This window comes from Heterodontus francisci, chromosome 25 (assembly GCF_036365525.1).
Source record: "Heterodontus francisci isolate sHetFra1 chromosome 25, sHetFra1.hap1, whole genome shotgun sequence".
Classification (NCBI taxonomy): domain Eukaryota; kingdom Metazoa; phylum Chordata; class Chondrichthyes; order Heterodontiformes; family Heterodontidae; genus Heterodontus; species Heterodontus francisci.
This window is the reverse complement of record NC_090395.1, coordinates 14,732,573-14,759,913: the sequence shown is the minus strand read 5'-3', so window position 1 is coordinate 14,759,913 and position 27,341 is coordinate 14,732,573. Positions and strand designations below refer to the sequence as shown.

General features: G+C 47.8%; 1 protein-coding gene across 2 annotated transcripts in view; it reads left to right on the top strand.

Annotated features, from left to right (window-relative positions):
* ipo9 (importin 9) overlaps window positions 1-27,341 on the top strand; it is a 123,751-nt gene that overhangs the window by 95,571 nt on the left and 839 nt on the right. For both annotated transcript variants that reach the window (XM_068056910.1, XM_068056911.1), the window contains exons 21-23: window positions 7,168-7,290; window positions 16,015-16,131; window positions 25,705-25,781. In XM_068056910.1, the coding sequence (XP_067913011.1) occupies window positions 7,168-7,290; window positions 16,015-16,131; window positions 25,705-25,781 (317 nt within the window). The remainder of the gene's footprint in view (window positions 1-7,167; window positions 7,291-16,014; window positions 16,132-25,704; window positions 25,782-27,341) is intronic.

Below are 27,341 nucleotides of genomic sequence, written 5' to 3'. Positions count from 1 at the left end.
TGTTAGTGGAAAATATAAATTGTGTTGCTTGAAACGGCTAGCTTCACCTGTTGCTCAAACTCTTGCGATACCTTACCCTTCCAGGGTAATTTGAGGTTGACTGGGCACTTTTCAGGCCGGAAAGTGGCAGTTTTAGGTCCATTCGTGAGTGTGTGTGATAGACTGTGAGCAATGAACTGATCGGGTAGTCATTATCCTGCAGGATAGCTTTGATACACCCGATTTCAGAATCGAGTTTGCACAGTGAGCAAATGGCTCGGGCTCTATTTGCAAGATTGCCGATAAGGCCAATTTTATCGCATGTGGAGCTGTAGGAATCCCAGTGCATATATTGACCAGTGAAGTTAGACAGTCGTAGAGAACCTGTTAGCGGATTTCCCAACAAGCACTTCGAGGAAAGGGAGCTCCATTTCAAAGGTGAATTTGAGTGGGAGATGGAACATATTAAGATATGTAAGGAGATTTTTACATACAGTAGCAGATTCAAGTATAGCAAATGTATCATCTACGTATCAGAAATATGCAAGGGGTAGGAGGTTAGGGGTCATTCTATCGAAAACACGATTCTTGTAATCAACGAAAATGACAGTGAGAGCTGGGCCTAGAGAGGATCCCATGGCAACACCATCTATTTGGGCATACATGGTGTTTGTTTTTATTCGTTTATGGGGATGTGGGCATCGCTGGCAAGGCCAGCATTTATTGCTCATCCCTAATTACCCTTGAGAAGGTGGTGGTGAGCTGCCTTCTTGAACTGCTGATGTTAATGTGAGGTAGGTACACCCGCAGTGCTGTTAGGAAGGGAGTTCCAGGATTTTGACCCTATGACAGTGAAGGAACGGTGATATAGTTCCAAGTCAGGATTGTGTGTCAGGATTCCATCACACTCCTGACTTGTGCCTTGTAGATGGTGGACAGGCTTTGGGGAGTCGGGAGGTGAGTTACTCAGGATTCCTAGCCTCTGACCTGCTCTTATGCACGGTATTTATATGGCTACTCCAGTTCAGTTTCTGGTCAGTGGTAACCCCCAGGATGTTGATAGTGGGGGATTCGGTGATCGTAATGCCTTTGAATGTCAAGGGGAGATGGTTAGATTTTCTCTTGTTGGAGATGGTCATTGCCTGGCACTTGTGTGGCACGAATGTTACTTGCCACTTATCAGCCCAAGCCTGGATGTTGTCCAGGTCTTGCTGCATTTCTACACAGCCTGCTTCAGTATCTGAGGAGTTGCAAATGGTGCTGAACATTGTGTAATCATCAGTGAACATCCCCACTACTGACCTTATGATGAAAGGAAGGTCATTGATGAAACAGCTGAAGATGGCTGGGCCTAGGGCACTACCCTGAGGAACTCCTGCAGTGATGTCCTGGAGCTGAGATGATTAACTTCCAACAACCACAACCATCTTCCTTTGCGTTAGGTATGACTGCAACGAATGGAGAGTTTTCCCCCTGATTCCCATTGACTTCAGTTTTGCTAGGGCTCCTTGATGCCATACTCTGTCAAATGCTCCCTTGATGTCAAGGGCAGTCACTCTCACCTCACCTCTGGAGTTCAGCTCTTTTGTCCATGTTTGAACCAAGGTTGTAATGGGGTCAGGAGCTGAGTGGCCCTGGCGGAACCCAAACTGAGCGTCACTGAGCAGGTTATTGCTCAGCAAGTGCTGCTTGAAAGCACTGTCGACGACACCTATCACTTTACTGATGATTGAGAGCTGATGGGATGGTAATTGGCCGGGTTGGACTTGGCCTGCTTTTTGTGTACAGGACATACCTGGGCAATTTTCCACATTGCCAGGTAGATGCCAGTGTTATAGCTGTACTGGAACAGCTTGGCTAGGGGCGCGGCAAGTTCTGGAGCACAGGTCTTCAGTACTATTGCCGGAATATTGTCAGGGCCCATAGCCTTTGCAGTATCCAGTGCCTTCAGTTGTTTCTTGATATCATGCGGAGTGAATCAAATTGGCTGAAGACTGGCGTCTGTGATGCTGGGGACCTCAGGAAGAGGCCGATTTGGATCATCCACCCGGCACTTCTGGCTGAAGATTGTTGGAAATGCTTCAGTCTTATCTTTTGCACTGATGTGCTGGGCTCCCCCATCGTTGAGGATGGGGATATTTGTGGAGCCACCTCCTCCAGTTAGTTGTTTAATTGTCCACCACCATTCACGGCTGGATGTGGCAGGACTGCAGAACTTTGATCTGATCCATTGGTGTTATTATAGCTGCACCTAGCTGCACAAGTTGCTCAGTTCATAAGTTCAATGAATACAGATTTAGAAAATGGCTGTGTCTGTAGATTGCCATGATATAGTGACATGGCACAAATGTCTATGGTTTCCTTGGTGGTACATGAGTGAATAGGCTCGCAATGCCGAACATGGACATGGACATGGCATTGCCATCTATACGCAGATCACATATAGCCTTCAGAACATAATGTCCGATGTTAGATGTGATGCGGCGATTGGACAGCACTTGTGGAACAATTCCATGTGTGCTAAGAATTACATTAACAACCAATTTAAGATTATTAATTGGACTCGCAATGTTGCTCATTTGCTTTTGCTAAAAGCTACATATATTCATGCACAGGGATCTGTCCACTGTGGGCAAAAGGAACATGTCCAGGCTTTGCACTTTTTCTGCAGTAAACAAAAGCATGAAGGACAATAGTTCCCTGGTGCATTCTCCATCGCAACACCTCGACCAATCAGAGTCAACTAGCCAACCAATCAGCACCCTTTTCTCATGTAGTATAAATTGTTGATCCGTTTGAAATTTGGCATTCTTGTCCTGATGAGTGCAAGACAAAAAGCTTAGGCAACGTGTCTCTTGTTTTCAGCAATAACTTGACTGAGTTCTTTATTGAATTAAGGGTGAGGGTTGATGAGGACAGGGTGATTGATGTTGTGCATATGCACTTTTAAAAGGCATATGATAAAATATCATAAATTTTATGACTATTTATATAAAAATTAATATATATAAGACTTGTTATCAAAATTGAAGCCCATGGAATTAAAGGAACAGTGGCAGTGTGGTTCTAAAATTGGCTAAGGGACCGAAAGCCAAGAGTAGAGGTGACGATTGTCTTTCAGACCGGAGGGAAGTGTACAGTAGTGTTCCCCAGAGGTCGGTATTGGGACCACTGCTCTTTTCGATATATAACTAATAACCTGGACCTGGGTATATAGGACATAATTTCAAAGTTTGTAGATGACATGAAACTCAAATGTAGTAAACCACGAGGAGGACAGAGAAAATGGGATTGTTCTGCTAGGAGCAGAGAAGATTAAGAGCAGATTTGGTAAGAGGTGTTCAAAATCTTGGGTTACAACAGAGTAAATAAGGAGAATTTGTTTTCAGTAGCAAGATGGTTTGGTAACCATATACACTGGCATGGACATGTTGGGCCGAATGGTTTGTTTTTATGATGTGAATACTACTGTGTAACCAGGGAACAGATTTAAGGTAATTCGCAAAAGAGGTGACATGAGGAAAGAAGATTACTGAGTTGCTGTGATCTGTAATGTGCTGTCTGATGGGATGGTAGAAGCATTCTGAGGGAGGGAGGGCGGGCGAGCAGCCAGTTGTCGTGGTACATATCGGTACCAACGACATAGGTTTAAAAAAAAAAGGATGAGGTCCGACAAGCTGAATGCAGGAAGTTAGGATGTAAATTAAAAAGTAGGACCTCAAAGGTGGTAATCTCAGGATCGGGGAGGGTTTAAACTAGAATGGAAGGGGGATGGGAATCTGTGCAGGGCGACAGAGGAGGGGGAAACAAGGATAGAAAAGAAAGACAAAGGTCAGAAGCAAAAGTGGAAGACAGAGAAAACAAGGGCGAGAAACAAATGGGGCCCATAGTGCAAAATTAAGCTAAGATGACTGACAATGTTAAAAAGACAAGTCTAAAGACATTGTGTCTTAATGCGTGGAGCATTCGCAATAAGGTAGATGAATTATCAGCGCAAATAGATATAAACAATTATGATGTAGTTGCGATTACGGAAACATTACATGGTTGCAGGGTGACCATGGATGGGAACTGAACATCCAGGGGTATTCAATATTTAGGAAGGACAGGCAAAAAGGGAAAGTAGGAGGGCTAGCAGTGTTAGTAAAAGAGGAAATCAATGCAATAGTGAGGAAGGATATTGGCTCAGAAAATCATGTGGAATCTGTATGGGTGGAGCTAAGAAACACCAAGGGGCAGAAAACATCGGTAGGGGTTGTCTGTAGGCCCCCAAACAGTAGTAGGGATGTAAGGGATGGCAGTAAACAGGAAATTAGAGACTTTAATCTACATATAGATTGGTCAAATCAAATTAGCAATAATACTGTGGAGGATTATTTCTTGGAATGTGTACGTGACGGTTTTTTAGACCAATACGTTGAACCAATTAGAGAACAGGCTATCCTAGACTGGGCATTGTGCAATGAGAAAGGATTAATTAACAATCTTGTGTGGGGTCCCTTGGGGAGGAGCATGATAGAATTCTTCATTAAGGTGGAGAGTGAAGTAGTTGAATCTGAAATTAGGGTCCTGAATCTAAATAAAGGAAACTACGAAGGTACGAGGCGCGAGTTGGCTATGGTAGATTGGGGAACTTTACTAAAAAGGTTGACGGTGGATAGGAAATGGATAATATTTAACGAACGTGTGCATGAATTACAACAATTATTAATTCCTGTCTTGCACAAAAATAAAACTGGAAAGGTGGCTCAACCGTGGCTTACAAAAGAAATTAGGGATAGTATTAGATCCAAAGAGGAGGCATCTAAAATTGCCAGAAAAAGCAGCAAGTCTGAGGATTAGGAGCATTTAGAATTCAGCAAAGGAGGGCAAAGAGGTTGATTAAGCGGGGGAAAATAGAGTACGAGAGTAAACTTGCGGGGAACATAAAACCTGACTGTAAAAGCTTCAAAAAAATGTGAAGAGAAAAAGATTAGTGAAGACAATCTACAGTCAAACGGGGGAAATTATAATGGGGAACAAAGAAATGGCAGAACAATTAATCACATACTTGGTTATGTTTTCACAAAGGAGGACGCAACTAACCTCCCAGAAATGTTAGGGAACCAAGGGTCTAATGAGAGAGAGGAACTGAAGGAAATCAGTATTAGTAAAAGAAAAAAATAGTGCTAGGGAAATTAATGGGGTTAAAGGCTGAAAAATCCCCAGGGCCTGATAATCTACATCCCAGAGTACTAAAGGAAGTAGATGCAATGATGGCCAATTTCCAAAATTCTTTAGACTCTGGAGCAGTTCCTACAGATTGGAGGGTGGCAAATGTAACCCCACTATTTCAAAAATGAGGGAGACAAAAAACAGGGAATTACAGACCAGTGAGCCTTACATCAGTAGTGGGGAAAATGCTAGAGTCTATTATAAAGGATGTGATAACAGCTGGAAAGCATAAACTGGATTGGACAAAGTCAGCATGGGTTTACGAAAGGGAAATCATGCTTAACAATACTGGAGTTTTTTGAGGATGTAACTAGTAGATTAGATAAGGGAGAACCAGTGGATGTGGAGTATTTGGATTTTCAGAAGGCTTTTGATAAGGTCCCACATAAGAGGTTAGTGTGCAAAATTAAAGCACATGGGATTGGGGATCATATACTGGCATGGATTGAGAATTGGTTGACCAACAGGAAACAGAGAGTAAGAATAAATGGGTCTTTTCCAGGTGGCAGGCAGTGACTAGTGGGGTACTGCAGGGATCAGTGCTTGGGCCCCAGCTATTCACAGTATATATTAATGACTTGGGTGAGGGAACTAAATGTAACATTTCCAAGTATGCAGACAACACAAAGCTAGGGGGGGATGTGAGCTGTGAGGAGGATGCAAAGAGGCTGCAATGTGATTTGGACAAGTTGGGTGAGTGGGCAAATGCAAGGCAGATGCAGTATAATGTGGATAAATGTGAGGTTATCCACTTTGGTAGTAAAAACAGAAAGGCAGATTATTATTGGGTGATAGATTGGGAAAGGGGGAGGTGCAACGAGACCTGGGTGTCCTTGTACACCAGTCGCTGAAAGCAAGCATTCAGGTGCAGTAAGCAGTTAGGAAAGCGAATGGTCTGTTGGCCTTCATTGCAATAGGATTTGAGTACAGGAGCAAGGATGTCTTACTGCTGTTATACAGGGCCTTGGTGAGCCCACATCTAGAGTATTGTGTGCAGTTTTGGTCTCCTTATCTGAGGAAGGATCTTCTTGCAATGGAGGGAGTGCAAAGAAGATTTACTAGGCTGATTTCCTGGGATGGCAGGATTGACGTATGAGGAGAGATTGGGTCGACTAGGCCTATATTCACTAGAGTTCAGAAGAATGAGAGGGGATCTCATAGAAACCTATAAAATTCTAACAGGACTGGACAGACTAGATGCAGGGAGGATGTTCCCGATGGCTGGGGTCACAGTCTCAGGACCAGGGGTCACAGTCTCAGGATACGGGGTATGCCACTTAGAACCAAGATGAGGAGAAATTTCTTCACTCAGAGGGTGGTGAACCTGTGAAATTCTCTACCGCAGAAGACGGTGGAGGCCAAGTCATTAAATATATTCAAGAAGGAGATAGATATATTTCTTAATGCCAAAGGGATCAAGGGATATGGGGGAAAAAGCAGGAACAGGGTACTGAATTAGACAATCAGCCATGATCTTTTTTGAATGGCGGAGCAGGCCCGAAGGGCCGAATGGCCTACTCCTGCTCCGATTTTCTATGTTTCTAAGCAGATTCAGTAGTAACTTTTGAAATGGAATTGGATAAATACTTCAAGGGGAGAAATTTGCTGGGCTTTGGGGAAAGAGCAAGGCAGTGGGACTAATTGGTAGCTCTTTCAAAGAGCCAGCAGACACAATGAGCTGAATGGCAGGCTCCTCTGCTGTATGGTTCTGTGGTTAAGCAATGGGGTTATTGGGGCAACTTACTATTTGGTAAATATTCTGGTTGTGTCTGGGCTTTTTCATATCCTATGGTAAGACCCATAAGGTGGAAGTTTTAAACTCCACTCAGCACTACAAAAAGTGCAACTAACTTGGTAGCCCTAATATATGTGAACTGTTACCCCTGCACTGTGCTGTGTCTGATTTGTGATCCCAATCCTCCTTGGTCTGGGGTTAATGTTCTGGTCTTGATGTTACCTGGTTTGTTTGAGCAGATCCAGAACGTTGGACCAACATTCCTCTGCTGGTAAAACTCTTCAAGCTGCTCATTGGTGAACTCTCCAGTGTCATGGAAGCAAACATCTCCCGGCAATCCACAGCAGCAGAGTGGAACCAAGGTACAGTCCTAGCTAGTGTCAATGCTTTCTCCCTCTCGCCCACTCCCACTCCCTCTCTCCACCTCACAAAGCTTCATGTATCCGAGGTGATCCCAATTATCTAAGACATATTTTTGTTTATTGTTTGATTCTTAAAATAACTGAAGTTGAAGCATTTTTCTTTGAAACTGCCGACTCGTTTTCAGATTCTGTATTTACAGCACTCAATATAAAGCTGGCTCTTCAAAATCTAACTCCATTAGCTCCTTTCGGTTTGTAACTAGAGAAAGATGATCTCTTACCTCAATAGATAGCGAGGTAGATAGTGAGGAGGATAACTGTAGGCTGCAGGAAGATATTGATGGTCTGGTCAGATGGGCAGAAAAGTGGCAAATGGAATTCAACCTGGAGCAATGTGAGGTGATGCATTTAGGGAGGTCAAACAAGGCAAAGGAATACACGATTAATGGGCAAATACTGAGAAGTGTAGAGGAAGTGAGGGACCTTGGAGTGAATGTCCACAGATCTCGAAGGTAGCAGGACAGGTCGATAAGGTGGTTAAGACGGCACATGGTATCCTTTCCTTTATTATCCAAGGTAGAGAATATAAGAGCAGGGAGGTTATGCTGGAACTGTATAACACATTGGTTAGGCCACAATTTGAGTACTGTGTGCAGTTCTGGTCATCTCATTACAGAAAGGATGTAATTGCACTAAAGAAGGTACAGAGGAGATTTAGGAGGATGTTGCCAGGACTGGAAAAATGCAGCTATGAGAAAAGTTTGGCTAGGCTGGGGTTGTTCTCCTTGGAACAGAGAAGGCTGAGGGGAGATCTGATTGAAATGTACAAAATTGTGAGGGGCCTAGATAGAGTGGAGATGAAGAGCCTATTCACCTTAACAGAGAGGTCAGTGATGAGGGGGCATAGATTTAAAGTGAATGATAGAAAGATTAAAGGGAAGATGAGGAAAAACCTTTTCACCCAGAGGGTGGTGGGGTCTGGAACTCACTGCCTGAAAGGGTAGTTGAGGCAGAAACCCTCAACTCATTCAAAAGGAGTCTGGATATGCACCTTAAGTGCCGTAATCTGCAGGGCTATGGACCAAATGCTGGAAGGTGGGATTAGACTAGGTGGATCGTTTTTCAGTTGGCACAGACCCGATGGGTCAAGTGGCCTCTTTCTGTGCCTTAAACTTTGTATGATTCTAAGTTCTTCTTTTGGGCCTCCTTATCTCGAGAGACAATGGATACGCGCCTGGAGGTGGTCAGTGGTTTGTGAAGCAGCGCCTGGAGTGGCTATAAAGGCCAATTCTGGAGTGACAGGCTCTTCCACAGGTGCTGCAGAGAAATTTGTTTGTTGGGGCTGTTGCACAGTTGGCTCTCCCCTTGCGCCTCTGTCTTTTTTCCTGCCAACTACTAAGTCTCTTCGACTCGCCACAATTTAGCCCTGTCTTTATGGCTGCCCGCCAGCTCTGGCGAATGCTGGCAACTGACTCCCACGACTTGTGATCAATGTCACACGATTTCATGTCGCGTTTGCAGACGTCTTTATAACGGAGACATGGACGGCCGGTGGGTCTGATACCAGTGGCGAGCTCGCTGTACAATGTGTCTTTGAGGATCCTGCCATCTTCCATGCGGCTCACATGGCCAAGCCATCTCAAGCGCCGCTGACTCAGTAGTGTGTATAAGCTGGGGGTGTTGGCCGCTTCAAGGACTTCTGTGTTGGAGATATAGTCCTGCCACCTAATGCCAAGTATTCTCCGAAGGCAGCGAAGATGGAATGAATTGAGACGTCGCTCTTGGCTGGCATACATTGTCCAGGCCTCGCTGCCGTAGAGCAAGGTACTGAGGACACAGGCCTGATACACTCGGACTTTTGTGTTCCGTGTCAGTGCGCCATTTTCCCACACTCTCTTGGCCAGTCTGGACATAGCAGTGGAAGCCTTACCCATGCGCTTGTTGATTTCTGCATCTAGAGACAGGTTACTGGTGATAGTTGAGCCTAGGTAGGTGAACTCTTGAACCACTTCCAGAGCGTGGTCGCCAATATTGATGGATGGAGCATTTCTGACATCCTGCCCCATGATGTTCGTTTTCTTGAGGCTGATGGTTAGGCCAAATTCATTGCAGGCAGACGCAAACCTGTCGATGAGACTCTGCAGGCATTCTTCAGTGTGAGATGTTAAAGCAGCATCGTCAGCAAAGAGGAGTTCTCTGATGAGGACTTTCCGTACTTTGGACTTCGCTCTTAGACGGGCAAGGTTGAACAACCTGCCCCCTGATCTTGTGTGGAGGAAAATTCCTTCTTCAGAGGATTTGAACGCATGTGAAAGCAGCAGGGAGAAGAAAATCCCAAAAAGTGTGGGTGCGAGAACACAGCCCTGTTTCACACCACTCAGGATAGGAAAGGGCTCTGATGAGGAGCCACCATGTTGAATTGTGCCTTTCATATTGTCATGGAATGAGGTGATGATACTTAGAAGCTTTGGTGGACATCCGATCTTTTCTAGTAGTCTGAAGAGACCACGTCTGCTGACGAGGTCAAAGGCTTTGGTGAGATCAATGAAAGCAATGTAGAGGGGCATCTGTTGTTCACGGCATTTCTCCTGTATCTGACGAAGGGAGAACAGCATGTCAATAGTCGATCTCTCTGCACGAAAGCCACACTGTGCCTCAGGGTAGACGCGCTCGGCCAGCTTCTGGAGCCTGTTCAGAGCGACTCGAGCAAAGACTTTCCCCACTATGCTGAGCAGGGAGATTCCACGGTAGTTGTTGCAGTCACCGCGGTCACCTTTGTTTTTATAGAGGGAGAGTTACTGGCACCTTTTATCATTTGAGGTAATATTTTGTAGTACTGACACTAAACCACTAGATGGTGGTGTTACGCTGTGCAGCTCCTGCACCCTGTGGGATATCAGCCATTGTTTTACAGGATAATCTCTCTACACAGTTGTAACAGGTGTCTGGAGTCACACTACAGATTTCTGAATAGTCATTTCACCTCACTTAGACAATGCATTCATTCATTCACAGTCTTAATAGCAGCTGAAAGCAGCTGACAGGAACTCTATCAGGCTACTTCTTTTGTGGTTTAAATTTCAATTCTGTGGTGTTGGAAAAAAATTATACATGAGCACTGAGGCTCCGTGTCATGCTATCTGTCTTAATCTAAATGTTACCTTTTTATCTGTGCCCCATTCTGCACTTGGCACCAACATCTTGTAAGCTTGGCTCCAAAGGCAGGTTTTCCAGCTAGTCTGGAGAGTTAACATTTAAGTTTAGACTGAACAGGTCAAACAACTCTTTTAGGTTATCCTTGCAAGCACAAAACCATTTTGAAGATAATCTGTCAACAGCAGAAAGAGCAGGTGCTACTGAAATAAGTTGGAGTTGTGTTCCAGGGCCTGGGAGGTTGTGGGTTTGAGCCTCACTGCCATGTAGGGCAAAGTGCTGTCCTTCACAGAGATTTTAAACTCCTGCTGCTTGTTCAGGTGGATGTTTGTACCTCATCTTCCTCCCTCAAAAAACAAATTAACTGGTCGTCCATCTTGCTACTGTTTAGGGCATTTTAGTACGTGAAAAATGCTTGCCACACTTACCTACATTTTTTCTTTATTCTTTCATGGGATGTGGGCGTTGCTGTTGACCATCCCTAATTGCCCTTTAGAAGGTTATGGTGAGCTACCTTTCTGAAACCAGTGCAGTCCACCATAACACTAACTGCACTTTAAAGTAATTCATTGCATGTGAAGCAGTAGGAGATATTGTAATCAGGCTCAGTGTAAATTTAAGTGCCTCACTCACTTCCTTGTGGCAATATTATAGGCTAAGATGAGAAAAAGTATTAACATGAAGGTGGGAGGAAAGGTTCACAGTGATCAGCATGGGCACTCCAGATATGAAGTGGCAAGTACTCTGCATGTGCTGCACAGTTCACCTTCATGCAGAGGATCCACCAGCAAAGTGTATCTGCTACTGAATTGATGATCCAGAGATGAGTTCAAATCGCGCCACGGCCGCTGGGGGAATGTAAATTTGGAATAAAAAGCTTGTCTCGGTAATGGTGCCCACAAAACTACTGGATTGTCATAAAAACCCAACTGGTTCAGGGAAGAAAATCTGCTGTCCTTACCTAGTCTGGCCTGTATGTGACTCCAGACCCACAGCAATGTGGTTGATTCTTAACCACCTTCTGAAATGGCCTAGCAATTGTATTTCAGAAGCTGGCTCACCACCACCTTCTTGAGGGCAATTAGGGATGGCCAATAAATGCTGGCATTGTCAGTGATGCCCACAGACCGTGAATATATTTAAAAACAAGAGGTGTCTCCACATATTTTCATGTGTTTGAGTCACCCAGCGGGAGACATCTGTTTGTAACTCGAGACAGCCATCAGCTCATGTTCCTACTCGAGGTCAGAGGTTATGGCCATTTGCATACTGAAAGATATCCTTTTCTTGGACGGTTTTCCGATTATTTTTTCCGTTACTCTGAACCCAGAGTAAATCAAAAGATTTGAGCATATTGAGAGTGGGAGTCACACTCCTTCACGGGACAACACATTGTAGACATTGGGCACTTTGTCAGTGAACCGGGAGGGGATATCCCACCCACCTCCCACCAAGTATCTGCAACACTGTTTTAAATTGAATTCCTTTTAAGTTCATGTTGCAGCTGTTATATGTTTGAAGCATTAAGTTTTCTGCAGTCTGTTTGGAAATTATACCCAGTTAGACCTTTACTGTTTTGCTTCATGTGTCCACTATTCAAACCACATGTATGATTGATAGGAAGCTGCACTGTTATTAGTGTTGGCGTAGAAATTGGTGAACATTAAGCCCTTGTTGACGATCTACTGAAGTTTGTAGCTGAGGTTGGTTTCCAGTCTCTTTTGGGCCAACATTGTTGTCTTGTCATTTTATTTGCTGGCCTACAGAACAGGACTGAAACCCTGTTTGCAGTAGCTTGTGGCTGAGTCTCAAAGTGATATATTCTGAACAAGTCGCACCAGCGAGTTGACTGGCTCTTTGAATAGTTTGAAGGAAGAGACCCAGGAGGGCACATTCCACAAGGGAACACATCTGTCAGCTTCCAATCGATTGCATATAAAGGCTGCCATTTGCAAGATTCTGGCCAGGCTGAGCTATAGCACACAGCAGTTCTTTTAGCAGAGCCTTTATGACTCTTGTATAGGCTCAGCCCATCCTAATGAAAATGTGAGCAGAGAACACATAAGATGGCCTTCCCTGTAGGGGTGCCTTTGTTCATCCAGTGATATGCATCCTGCACACAATACAACCCACCCTGCCCCAGCCACAGTCCAGATGAGTGGTGGGGGAGTTGCTGGGAAATTAAATTGTGATAGTAATAAAGACAAAATTCCAATGAAGCAGTACACACTCCCATTCCCATGGTGTACAGAGTGTGTACCCTCGCCCCATTCCCATGGTGTACAGAGTGTGTACCCTCGCCCCATTCCCATGGTGTACAGAGTGTGTACCCTCGCCCCATTCCCATGGTGTACAGAGTGTGTACCCTCGCCCCATTCCCATGGTGTACAGAGTGTGTACCCTCGCCCCATTCCCATGGTGTACAGAGTGTGTACCCTCGCCCCATTCCCATGGTGTACAGAGTGTGTACCCTCGCCCCATTCCCGTGTTGTGTAATGCGCATACCCTCATCCCATTCCCGTGATGTGCAGTGCGCGTACCCTCATCCCATTCCCGTGATGTGCAGTGAGTGTACCCTCGCCCCATTCCCATGGTGTACAGAGTGTGTACCCTCATCCCATTCCCGTGTTGTGTAGTGCGCGTACCCTCATCCCATTCCCGTGTTGTGTAGTGCGCGTACCCTCATCCCATTCCCGTGATGTGCAGTGCGCGTACCCTCATCCCATTCCCGTGATGTGCAGTGCGCGTACCCTCATCCCATTCCCGTGATGTGCAGTGAGTGTACCCTCATCCCATTCCCGTGATGTGCAGTGAGTGTACCCTCATCCCATTCCCGTGATGTGCAGTGCGCGTACCCTCATCCCATTCCCGTGTTGTGCAGTGAGTGTACCCTCATCCCATTCCCGTGTTGTGTAATGCACGTACCCTCATCCCATTTCCGTGATGTGCAGTGAGTGTACCCTCATCCCATTCCCGTGTTGTGTAATGCGCGTACCCTCATCCCATTTCCGTGATGTGCAGTGAGTGTACCCTCATCCCATTCCCGTGTTGTGTAATGCGCGTACCCTCATCCCATTCCCGTGATGTGCAGTGAGTGTACCCTCATCCCATTCCCGTGTTGTGTAATGCGCGTACCTTCATCCCATTCCCGTGATGTGCAGTGAGTGTACCCTCATCCCATTCCCGTGTTGTGCAGTGTGTGTACCCTCATCCCATTCCCGTGATGTGTAATGTGTGTACCCTCATCCCATTCCCGTGATGTGCCGTGAGTGTACCCCCATCCCATTCCCGTGATGTGTAATGTGTGTACCCTCATCCCATTCCCGTGTTGTGCAGTGTGTGTACCCTCATCCCATTCCCGTGATGTGCAGTGTGTGTACCCTCATCCCATTCCCGTGTTGTGCAGTGTGTGTACCCTCATCCCATTCCCGTGATGTGTAGTGTGTGTACCCTCATCCCATTCCCGTGTTGTGCAGTGTGTGTACCCTCATCCCATTCCCGTGATGTGTAATGTGTGTACCCTCATCCCATTCCTGTGTTGTGCAGTGTGTGTACCCTCATCCCATTCCCGTGATGTGCAATGTACGTTAAAAACTGCCTCAGTTATAAAATTAAAACCCAGGCCCGAGTCCTTGAATTTTTTTTTCATGCCCGACGCGACCCGAAAATATCAAACGTTATTAGTAAAGGAAAACAAAGTGTCAAAATGTAGATTAAAAAGAAAACAATATGAAGCAAAAGCCAACCACAGCCAACCCGAACCCAACCCAATCCTGAATGCTGGACACAGAACATAGACCCGGCCCGACCCGATCCCGACCCATGTAGTCAGGTTTGGGTCGGGTAGCCAGGCTTAAATGCATATACCCTCGCCCCTTTCCCTTGGTGTGCAGTCTGTGTACACTCGCCCCTTTCCCTTGGTGTGCAGTCTGTGTACACTCGCCCCTTTCCCTTGGTGTGCAGTCTGTGTACACTCGCCCCTTTCCCTTGGTGTGCAGTCTGTGTACCCTCGCCCCTTTCCCTTGGTGTGCAGTCTGTGTACCCTCGCCCCTTTTTCTTGGTGTGCAGTGCACATACCCTCGCTCCTTTCCCTTGATGTGCAGTCTGTGTACCCTCGCCCCTTTCCCTTGGTGTGCAGTCTGTGTACCCTCGCCCCTTTCCCTTGGTGTGCAGTGCACATACCCTTGCCCCTTTCCCTTGGTGTGCAGTCTGTGTACCCTCACCCCTTTCCCTTGGTGTGCAGTCTGGGTACCCTCACCCCTTTCCCTTGGTGTGCAGTCTGGGTACCCTCACCCCTTTCCCTTGGTGTGCAGTCTGGGTATCCTCGCCCCTTTCCCTTGGTGTGCAGTGTGTGTACCCTCGCCCCATTCCCTTGGTGTGCAGTCTGTGTACCCTCGCCCCTTTCCCTTGGTGTGCAGTGTGTGTACCCTGGCCCCTTTCCCTTGGTGTGCAGTGCACATACCCTAGCCCCTTTCCCTTGGTGTGCAGTGCGTGTACCCGCGCCCCTTTCCCTTATGTGCAGTGTGTGTACCCTCGCCCCTTTCCCTTGGTGTGCAGCGCACATACCCTCGCCCCTTTCCCATGGTGCGCAGTGTTTGTATCCTCACCCCATTCCCATGGTGTGCAGTCTGTGTACCCTTGCCCCATTCCCTTGGTATGCAGTGTGTGTACCCTCGCCCCTTTCCCTTGGTGTGCAGTGTGTCTACCCTCGCCCCTTTCCCTTGGTGTGCAGTGTGTGTACTCTTTGCCCCTTTTCTTTGGTGTGCAATATGTGTACCCTTGCCCCATTCCCTTGTTGTGCAGTGTGTGTACTCTTCGCCTCTTTTCCTTGGTGTGCAGTGTTTGTACCCTCGCCCCATTCCCATGGTGTGCAGTGTGTGTACCCTTGCCCCATTTCCTTGGTGTGCAGCGTGTGTACCCTCTCCCCATTCCCATGGTACGCAGTGTGTGTACCCTCGCCCCATTCCCGTGGTGTGCAGTGTGTGTACCCTCGCCCCATTCCCGTGGTGTGCAGTGCGTGTACCCTCGCCCCATTCCCATGGTGTGCAGTGTTAGTACCCTCGCCCCTTTCCCGTGGTGTGCAGTGTTTGTACCCTCGCCCCATTCCCCTGGTGCGCAGTGCGTGTACCCTCGCCCCTTTCCCCTGGTGCGCAGTGCGTGTACCCTCGCCCCATTCCCCTGGTGCGCAGTGCGTGTACCCTCGCCCCATTCCCGTGGTGTGCAGTGCGTGTACCCTGGCCCCATTCCCGTGGTGTGCAGTGCACGTACCCTCGCCCCATTCCCCTGGTGCGCAGTGTGTGTACCCTCGCCCCATTCCCGTGGTGTGCAGTGCGTGTACCCTCACCCCATTCCACTGGTGCGCAGTGCGTGTACCCTCGCCCCATTCCACTGGTGCGCAGTGCGTGTACCCTCGCCCCATTCCACTGGTGCGCAGTGTGTGTACCCTCGCCCCATTCTCGTGGTGTGCAGTGTTTGTACCGTCACCCCTTTCCCATGGTGTGCAATATGTACCTCTTTACTGTTAAGTGCACAGCTTTGTGGAGCTGATGTTTCTGTTTCTCATGTATTCAGATGAAGTTAATGACATGTGGGAGGACCAGGTTGATGATGATGAGGAGGATGATGACGAGGGTCTAGCGGGACAGCTGTTATCAGATCTGCTCAATCCAGGGGCAGGAGTTAGATATGGTAAGAAGCTCCATTAACTATTGTCAATATTTTTAATGATCCTGGTTTTTGTATGTGCATCATGTGCTGCTTTACTGTCAGGATCACTGCGGTTCTTTGTTGCAGCTGGAGACTGCCATGTTTTATAATTCATCAAAAGTCTGTTGGACTTTTCTCTTTGATATGAGTAGTAATTGGAACCATTATTTGTGTATTAAAAGACTGCTGTTGAATTTTAAATGAGTAACTAGTTATGAATGGGAAACAAAACAAAACGCTGTGGGCACTCAGCATCTGTTGAGAGAAAAGACGACATCCCTGTGATCCAGGATCCTTCCTCAACAAGGAGATATTCAGATCAACAGCATTTCAAATAGAACCCAACAAGAGAAAGAGAAAAACAAAACACAAACACAGGGGAAGAAATTGATGACCTATGAAGTGCCTAGTGGAGAACCGGATGACAGAAGTGATATGTGCAGGACAGAAAAGAATGGAGAATGACAGATATCAAAGAAATAAAAAAAAAAGTGAGACACAGTGCATGTGAGAAGAACGAAGGTGACAGGGATGCATCAACAACTGGCAAACCACCCTCACAGCACCATCTTCTGACTGGGGGTCCCCTCCGTGTCCCATGTTAAACATGCATACAGTGCAGCTTGGAAACGTGCATTACTGTAGCTGTTTACTGCATTGTGGTTTAATGGTTCTGTATTCTGACACATGCTCAACGTATGTCCACGAGCCTGTCTAATCTCAGTTTCAGTGGAGTGAGAGGACCAGGGCAGGAACCACTTTGTTCCTTTACTATGACCATATTGTTTAGCTTCAATTACTGTTTGGAGCCAGCTCAAAGAGCTTAACTGTCCTTTGGGACTTCAGAATAAGGCTGGGAGAGGAATTTTTTTTTTGTTCACTCATGGGATGTGAGCGTCGCTGGCCAGGCCAGCATTTATTGCCCATCCCTAATTGCCCTTGAGAAGGTAGCAGTGAGCTGCCAACTGAGTGGCTTGCTAGGCCATTTCAGAGGGCATGTAAGAGTCAACCATATTCACCGCAGAGAGAGGGTGAACAGCTGGCAATCCGGGCAAGGACTGCTGATGAAGACCCTGCCAGTTGTGGCCAAGCTTGAAAGGCCACTTGGCTGTGTTCGGGGAGCCCGTCCACGGCGACGATCAGGAGGAAGAGCGGCCACATGGTCCCGGCAGCGGCTCCTGCTCACCTGGCGATTCCGCGCTCTTTACACACAAACTTTCCCCACAACTCCGACTCTGATCCCGATCCCAGTAGTAGTACACCATTGTAAAAGGGACAATGGTGGGAGCTGATGCAATGTTTTATTACCTGCACCCCCTCTGCCCCCCCCGCTCCCAGCTCGCACCCCCAAACCCCTCGCACCCCCTTCCCCCCCAAACCCCTCGCACCCCCTTCCCAGCTCCCCCCTTGCACCATCTTCCCCTCACACCCCCTTCCCCTGCACCCCTCTCAGCTCCCCCTCCACCCCCTTCCCTCCACCCCTTCCCACCACACTCCTCCTTCTCGCACCCCCTGCACCCCCTTCCCTCCACCTCCTTCCGCCGACATCCACCTACCCCTGTGTAGGGGCCCCAACAACCCCACTGCCTTGTGGGCGTCTCGGGAGAGACCAAGGCTAAGGGAGTAAACCCTATCAGAAAATCCGGAGCAGAACCCCGAAGACGGTCATGTGTCACCTTTGGCATGTTTCTGGCAGTTCCTGCAGCCATACTTGTGCCAAACGTCGTGCTCTGCACTCCTTTGGACCCCACCAGGAAGGCCGAGAGGGGGGTTTTGACGCTTGAGCAACTCACAACCACCATACATCTACCCAGGCATGCGCCATGGAGAGGCCACTCCATAGTCGCCTCCCAGCGACCAAATCAACACGGAAGGCGGCAGTTACGGGTTATAAGTCCAGTTCAATTGGCGTAGAGATTGGGCGCTACGGGTTGCCTTTGTCGGTGGGAGACGTCATCGCATGTCACTGGACAGCTACCGCCCGCCTCAAACCGGGCAGCCCCCGGTCAGTAAGGTTCTGTCCCGCCACAGTCCACCTGCTTCAATGGGTGCTTGGAGCTCAGGGTCATTGCCCTAGTGGACTGTAACACCGCACCAAACAGCACGACCAAAAAAGGAAAGAAGCCCTTCGTTTTGCAAGCTGGAACGTCAGAACTATGTGTCCTGGCCTGTTGGAAGACTTTACACAAATCAACGATTCTCGGAAGACCGCCATCATCAACAACGAGCTCAGTAGACTCAATGTGGACATTGTAGCAATTCAGGAGACACGCTCCCTGCAAGCGGATCTCTAAGAGAGCAAGACTACACCTTCTGGCAGGGTAGGGATCCTGAAGAACCAAGACAGCATGGAGTGGGCTTCGCCATCAGAAACTCTTTGCTCAGCATGATAGAGCCACCCTCAAATGGCTCGGAACGCATACAGTCCATCCAACTGTTCACCGCCTCTGGTCTAATACACCTACTCAGCATCTATGCTCCAACACTCTGCTCCCCACCTGAAGCTGAAGACCAGTTCTATGAGGAACTCCATAATATCATTAGTAGCATCCCCAACACCGAACACCTATTCCTGCTGGGGGACTTTAATGCCAGGGTTGGGGCCGACCATGACTCATGGCCTTCCTGCCTTGGGCGCTATGGCGTTGGAAGGATGAAAGAGAATGGACAGAGACTGCTTGAGTTGTGTACCTATCATAACCTCTGCATCACCAACTCATTCTTTCACACTAAACCCTGTCACCAGGTTTTCTGGAGGCATCCAAGATCACGTCGTTGGCACCAGCTGGACCTCATTGTCACAAGGCGAGCCTCTTTAAACAGTGTTCAAATCACACGCAGCTTCCACAGTGCGGACTGCGACACCGACCACTCCCTAGTGTGCAGCAAGGTTAGCCTCAAACCAAAGAGGCTGCATCACTCCAAGCAGAAGGGCTGCCCGCGCAACAACACTAGCAGAATTTCTCATCCACAGCTGTTACGCAAGTTTCTAAATTCACTTGAAAAAGCCCTCCAAAACACTCCCACAGGGGATGCAGGGACCAAGTGGGCCCACATCAGAGACGCCATCTATGACTCAGTAACGACCACCTATGGCAATTGTGTGAAGCAGAATGCAGACTGGTTTCAATCTCACATTGAAGAGCTGGAACCTGTCATAGCTGCTAAGCGCATTGCACTGTTGAACTACAAGAAAGCCCCCAGCGAGTTAACATCCGTAGCACTTAAAGCTGCCAGAAGCGCTCCACAAAGAACAGCCAGGCGCTGCGCAAATGACTACTGGCAACACCTATGCAGTCATATTCAGTTGGCCTCTGACACAGGAAACATCAGAGGAATGTATGATGGCATTAAGAGAGCTTTTGGGCCAACCATCAAGAAGATGCCCCCCTCAAATCTAAATCGGGGGACACAATCACTGACCAACGCAAGCAAATGGACCGCTGGGTTGAGCGCTACCTAGGACTGTACTCCAGGGAGAATGTTGTCACTGATACCGCCCTCAAGGCAACCCTGTCTCTACCAGTCATGGATGAGCTGGGCGTACAGCCAACAAAATCGGAACTTGGTGATGCCATTGATTCTCCAGCCAGCGGAAAAGCCCCTGGGAAGGACGGCATTACCCCTGAAATCATCAAGAGTGCCAAGCCTGCTATACTTTCAGCTCTGCACGAACTGCTTTGCCTGTGCTGGGATGAGGGAGCAGTACCACAGGACATGCGCGATGCCAGGATCCCCAAGGACACATTGTACAGCGAGCTCGCCACCGGTATCAGACCCACCGGCCGTCCGTGTCTCCGCTTTAAAGACATCTGCAAATGCAACATGAAGTCCTGTGACATTGATCACAAGTCGTGGGAGTCAGTTGCCAGCGATCGCCAGAGCTGGCGTGCAACCATCAAGGCGGGGTTAAAGCGTGGCGAGTCGAAGAGACTTAGCAGTTGGCAGGAAAAAAGGCAGAAGCGCAAGGAGAGAGCCAACTGTGTAACAGCCCCGACAACCAATTTTATCTGCAGCACCTGTGGAACAATCTGTCACTCTAGAATTGGCCTTTATAGCCACTCCAGGCGCTGCTACACAAACCACTGACCACCTCCAGGTGCTTACCCATTGTATCTGGAGACAAGGAGGCCAAAGAAGAAGACGACTGTTTGAAGCTGACTGGCTATCGGCAGTGGCTTTCGTACCCATATATCCTGTGGAGATCCCTGCAGTTTCTACCCACAGCAGTCAGCTTTATATTTTATACTTGTCACAGGCTCAAAATAGTCTCAATTTCCAACCTGTGGTTGCATAGACCAAGCTAGGAGCAAAGGTCATGTTGCATCATCTAAACTGTCAAGCTCTACAAGTAAGAAATAGCATCCAGCTTGTGCCTGGAAAAGATGAAGGATTGTTCTGGAACTTGCTACCTTTTATCTATTGATTGGTAAATGTAGAGTGATTTGAGGAAGGCTGTGTCTGGAGTTAATTAGGTGATGATTACTTAAAATATGCACAAAAATGTAGGTTTCGAAAAACATCAAACACAAGTAAGGCACAAGATCACTTCATTCTGGATCTGAAACAGATGGTCGAGGCACAGCAGACAAAACAGAGTGAAGAGAAAAAGTTCAATTGTAAGCAGGGCTGAGAATTTAAAAATGGAACAATCCGTACAGACCTTTAATCTCTCTCTTTCTGGGTTCCGAGTATCTACAGCGCTGCAGTGAGTTCATCACACCCAGGCCAGGCTCTGCAGATGAATGATGTGTACAAATGGAACTCCGTGCTGGATTTTATGTCTCCACCTCCCCCACCACCCCGAGGTGGGGTTGGAGGCAGGGGAACCCATAGAATTGTGACGGGGGTAGACGGTCCGTCCCCAACAATTTTGCTGGGGGTTGGATAGGCTGACATCAGCCTTCTCACCCAGAGGCCCATTGAGGCCCTTAAGTGGCCTGTTAATGGTCGCTTAAGGGCTTCTTCCTGCCGCTGCTGGGATCTAACCTGTGGCCGGGGGAGGGGGGCCTCCGCCATGTGCAGAGGGTGCCTTGTAAAACGAGGTGCACTCCCTGCGGGCTTGAGTTGGGGGTGTGGAGTATCGCTCCTTTGTAGGCAATCTGTGGCCCATGGAGGACCCCCACCAGCAAAACCTACAACTCCATGGCTCCCCCTCCCCTGGATTTCACGACTACCCTCCCAGCCCCCTCACTGGAGCCTTCTGGACAGGCCCCGGAAACCTCATCTTACTTACCTGAGGTCTGGGGTCTAGTGCTGGACCTGGGTCTGAGACCTCTGCAGCATGGCAGTGGCCACCACTCCCATTGGCGCTGCTGAGCTGTTGGCCCTGTGATTGGCCGGCAGTTCTTGGAGGCAGAATCCCCGTCTTTAAAGGAACAGAGATCCCGGTGGCAGGCACTCAGGCTTCAAAACACTGGAGATTCGCTCCAGGGGGCACAAAAAAACTGAGATGGGGTTCCCCCCACCTCCTCCACAAAATCCAAAGTATCAGTAGGTAGGAGGCATGATGCTCGTCACCTTCACTTTTTTCTGATCTATTCTCCAGAAGCTTTGAGTTGTAAAATTAAAGGCCTGATTTGCAAGGCAGTGGATGAAATCTTCAACCTGCCTATTGGATTAAAAGGATCAGTTACGCAGAGGGGCAGGGCACTAACATTTCAGTGTCTACATCGCCTTTGGACTTTATTGAATGGTTAAATAATGAGTGGTGATTTCTAAGGTTTTTGATGTGATGTACTGCACCTGTTTGAAGCTCATTCTGGTTAGGGGTTAGTGTTATGATCCTGTAGTTTTTTTTTGTTCTGGGAAGTATGTGGTGTGCCTTTGAGGTTGGAAAAGGATCAGTACTGCTTTAAGGCAGCAAGCTCCAGGGACTTTGATTCAAAGAGTGCATTCTAGTTGCCCCGGGATACAGCCACTCAGACTGAGGATCGAGAGATGCATTGTTGCTGATTGATGTTTGAAACTCACTGAAAAACTGGCTTTTGAGACACAGTTAACAGACAGAGACCGACAGCTGGACCAGCATGAACGGAACAGAGATCTCTGATAATTTAAACTGAAGGAAGGTGAATTTTAGACTGATCACTTTTTCACCCCTCAAAATTCTAAAGCCAAATTGATTCATTGAAATGTTTGCGAGTTGTTGATCAGCTGAGGTCATTGCTGGATGAAAGAGAAGTTTAAGTTTTGTATGCTGGACATTTTTCTTATCCCCATCGGATGGCTGCGAGGACTTGAAGCAAGCTTGGAATGTTCCACATTGGAAGATTCCACTTCGGCAGGAGCGTAAATCTGCAAGGACACTAATTTTTCTATTTTAAATGTTGTTTATATCTTCGTAGTGTTTAAAAAATTAGCTTTCAAAGTCATAGAGTCGTACAGCAGAGAAACGGACCCTTTGGCCCACCGCGTCCATGCCGACCATAATGCCTATCTATACTGATCCCACCTGCCTGCATTAATTCCATATCCCTCTATGCCTTTCTCATTCAAGTACCTGTACAGATGCCTCTTAAATGTTGCTGCTGTTCCTGTCTCCACCACCTCCTCTGGCAGCTCATTCCAGATACCCACTATTCCTTTGTGAAACATTTACCCCTTTGATCCCCTTTAAACCTCCTCCCCCTCACCTTAAATCTATGCCCTCTAGTTTTAGTCACCCCTACCATGGGAAACAGACTCTGGCTATCTACCATATCTATGCCTCTCATAATTTTATATACCTCTATCATGTCCCCTTTCAGCCTCCTTCGCTCCAGGGAAAACAGACCCAGCCTATCCAATCTCTCTTTATAACTCAAGCCCTCCAAACCAGGCAACATCCTTGTGAATCTTTTCTGCACCCTCTCTAGCTTGATCACATCTTTCCTGTAGTGCGGCGACCAGAACTGCACACAGTACTGCAAATGCGGCCTAACCAACATTATGTACAACTGGAACATGACGTCCCAACTCTTGTACTCGATGCCTCGGCCGATGAAGGCAAGCATGCCATATGCCTTCTTCACCACCCTGTCTACCTGTGTTGCCACTTTCAGGGAACTATGTACTTGCACCCCAAGGTCTCTCTGCTCAAGAACGCTACCCAGGGCCCTGTCATTCACTGTATCTGTCCTACCCTGGTTGAACTTCCCAAAATGCATCACTTCGCACTTGTCTGCGTTAATTTCTATTTGCCAATCCCTTGCCCGCTTTCCCAGTTTATCTGTATCCTGTTGTAACCTTAGACAACCTTCTTCACTATCCACTATACCACGAAACGCATATAAATCCTGTCTCAGAATCCCTTCCAATAACTTTCCCACCACTGATGTAAGGCTCACCGGCCTGTAGTTCCCTGGCTTATCCCTGCTGCCCTTCTTAAATAAAGGCACAACATTAGCTATCCTCCAGTCTTTTGGTACCTCACCCATGGCTAACGATACAAAAATCTCTGCCAGGGCCCCAGCAATCTCCTCCTTTGCTTCCCATAGCATCCTCGGATACACCTGGTCAGGCCCTAGGGATTTATCCACCTTAATGCGCTTCAAAACATCCAACACCTCCTCCTTTGTAATGTTGATATGCTCCAGGATATTGCTGTTCCCTCCCTTGAACTCACTAGCTTCCCTGACCACCTCCACGGTAAATACAGACGAGAAGTATTCATTTAAGACCTTGCCCATTTCCCATGGATCCACACTTAGATTACCACACTGATCCTTAAGGGGACCTACTCTCTCCCTAGCTACCCTTTTACTCTTAATATACTTGCAGAATCTTTTAGGATTCTCCTTTATCTTATCTGCCAGGGAAATCTCCTGGCCCCTTTTCGCCCTCCTAATTTCTTTCTTAAGTGTACTCCTACATCCCCTATACTCCTCGAGGGACTCGCTTGATCTCAGCTGCCTATACCTGACATATGCCGCCTCCTTTGTCCTGACCAGACCCTCAATATCCCTCGTTAACCAAGGTTCCCTAAACTTGCCAGCCTTACCCTTCCATCTAACAGGAACATGCCGGCCCTGAACTCTTCCTATCTCACTTTTAAAAGCCTCCCAGTTGCCAGATATCCCTTTACCTGTAAACAGCCTCTCCCATTCAACTTTTGAGAGTTCCTGTCTGATGCCATCGAAATTAGGGCTTCAACCTGAGGACCAGTCCTATCCTTTTCCATAACTATTTTGAAGCTAATTATGGTCACTGGTCACAAAGTGCTCCCCCGCTGACACATCAACCACCTGCCCAGCCACATTTCCTAAGAGGAGGTTGAGTGTAGCCCCTTCTCTAGTAGGGCCATCCACATACTGCTTCAGAAAACTATCCTGGACACACTTAACAAATTCTTCCCCATCTGATCCCTTAGCACTAAGGCAGTCCCAGTCAATATTAGGGAAGTTAAAATCATCTACTATTACAATCCTGTAATTCCTACACCTATCTGTGATTTCCCTACATATATGCTCCTCCACTTCCCTCTGACTATTGGGGGGCCAATAGTATAATCCCATCAAAGTGATCACCCATTTCTTATTTCTAAGTTCTACCCATATGGCCTCACTGGACATTCCCCCCGGGATATCCTCTCTAAGTACTGCCGTGATGTCCTCCCTAATCAATAGTGCAATTCCCCCTCCTCTCTTACCACCACCTCTGTCACGCCGGAAGCATCGGTACCCGGAACATTGAGCTGCCAGTCCTGCCCATCCCTCAACCACGTTTCCATAATAGCTATAATATTACAGTATCATGTACAGTTCCATGCTCTTGAGCTCATCTGCCTTACCTGCAAGGCTTCTTGCATTAAAGTAAATGCAGTTTAGCCTACCAGACCTTCCATGCTCCCTGTCCTGCCCCTGCCCGGCCTACCTCCTGGACTTGCTTGCTTTAACCTCTACGTTTGCCTCAACTATCTCATCTGAGAGACTACTACTTTGGGTCCCACCCCCCTGCAAGACTAGTTTAAACCCTCCAGAGTAGTACTAGCAAACCTCCCTGCAAGGGTACTGGTCCCCCTCCAGTTTAGATGCAACCCATCTCTCTTGTACAGGTCACCTCTGAGCCAGAAGAGATCCCAATGATCCAAGTAGCTGAAGCCCTCCCGCCTACACCAGCTCTTCAGCCAAGCATTCATTTGTGTTCTCCTCCTATTCCTACCCTCACTAGCACATCCTGAGATTACAACCCTAGAGGTCCTGCTTTTTAACCTTCTGCCTAACTCCCTATATTCACTTCGCAGGACCTCATCTCTGTTGCTGCCTATGTCGTTAGTACCAATATGGACCACGACCTCTGGCTGCTCAGCCTCCCCTTTTAGAATGTCTAACTAATTTTCTAATTAAACAGTTACTTTGTTTATCTAAAGACTCCTGGTTTGGTTTGCCTCATTCGGGGGTTAATAGATGTTTTTTTTAAATTTGGATAGTTTAAGGTGGTATGTTATGCGATCTGTGGAGGGACGGGACTGAATCAACAGTGCGTTTCGCCCACCGCAATCAGAATCGTATATTTTGATTGGGGGCTTTGTCTTGAGGTCGTAACATATTAATAATGGTGTGCTGTTTGTAATAGATGATGATTATTACGATGAGGATGATGAAGATGACCCAGACACTCTGAAGGATCCCTTGTATCAAGTTGATTTACAGGTAATTAGGAGTCATCATTAAATGGGGTGAGATAGGAGTTTAATTTTGCCATCAGTGCAGCAGAGATTTTAGATAAATTATACTGCATGGGACTTAGGGAGACAAGGGAAGGAATTTGTGATGCATATGTGCTCATCTTGAGGGAGTCGGTGAACACCGGGGAGCTTCCAGTGGACTAGGATCGGGCAAATATATGGAGCACAGCCAGATCATCCAATGACACAGCCAGTGGGCTGATGTCAGTGGCTGGGAGGGGTGCAAGAGGCTCTGGGTTGCAGGTGCTGAGAGGCTGTGGAAGTGGGCAATTGCTGACTGGGGAAGGCAACAGGCAAATGGAAGGGGGAGCGCGACTGCAGGCTGGGGGTGAGGGAAAGAGAGATTGCGGGTGGGGAGGGGGGGGGGGGGAGACAGAGACTGCAGGCTGGGGGAGGGGGCAGAGAGAGAGACTGCAGGCTGGGGGAGGGGGCAGAGAGAGAGACTGCAGGCTGGGGGAGGGGGGGGAGAGAGAGACTGCAGGCTGGGGGAGGGGGGGAGAGAGAGACTGCAGGCTGGGGGAGGGGGGGGAGAGAGACAGCAGGCTGGGGGAGGGGGCGGAGAGAGAGACTGCAGGCTGGGGGAGGGGGGAATGGGAGACTTCAGGCTGGGGAGGTGGGGAGAGAGAGTGCAGGCTGGGGAGGAGGAAGAGAGAGTCTGCAGGCTGGGGGAGTTGGGGGTAGAGATGGCAGCCTGAGGTGGGTGGGGGAGACTGAGCCATCTAAGATTTTGGCGAGCTCAACAGTGTCCACTCTGTATTGATGTGTGTAAAATGCAATTCAATGCTTCTAGATCCACGGTGTTGAAAACACTGGATTATAAATTGAGGGCACATTCATGGTATGGAAGTTGTGATGTGGGAGATTGAAAAGGAGTTGGGGTGGCAATGGGGTGGGGGTTGGTTTATTCATCTTAGCATATCCATTGTGTGATGGTGATAAAGGTGAACAGGCTGCTGGCTCACCTCCCTGGCAGTAGTTCTGCTCCTGCACCTTACTGTATTGGGTACAGTTAAGAGGATATTCCAAGTCCTGGAGATGGTGCAGAAAAGATGTTGATGCCCAGTGTTAGTGGGTGAGATGTGATGACTTGATGTTCCTCAGCCTGGAAGTGATTTCAGAGTGACATCAGAGAGTCTAAACTCTCCACTGTATTTCTGGATATGTTGGAGCAGCAGGGTGAGGATGTTGGGGGTGAAGGACATGTTTAGGGCAGTCATCAGAAAATATTTCTTTATACACAGCTGGAATGGATTGTCAGGAATTAGGCCAAAGCCCTGCACTCATATTTTTTAAAAATCTAGATGTGGGGCAGCTGGCAGGATGAGATTGCTCTCGGGCGACAAACTCCAGCAGATTGTGACACCCCCTTTGCTGAATCCGAGTACTTCAGCCCACTTGGAAAAGTGATCTCTTGCACAGAACCCCACTATGCTTATAAAATAAACTCCCCCTAAATGTCTGAGACTGACAGCTGGACTACACAGCTCGTTGTGGGAGCACATTGTAAAGTAGAAAGTATAAGTGC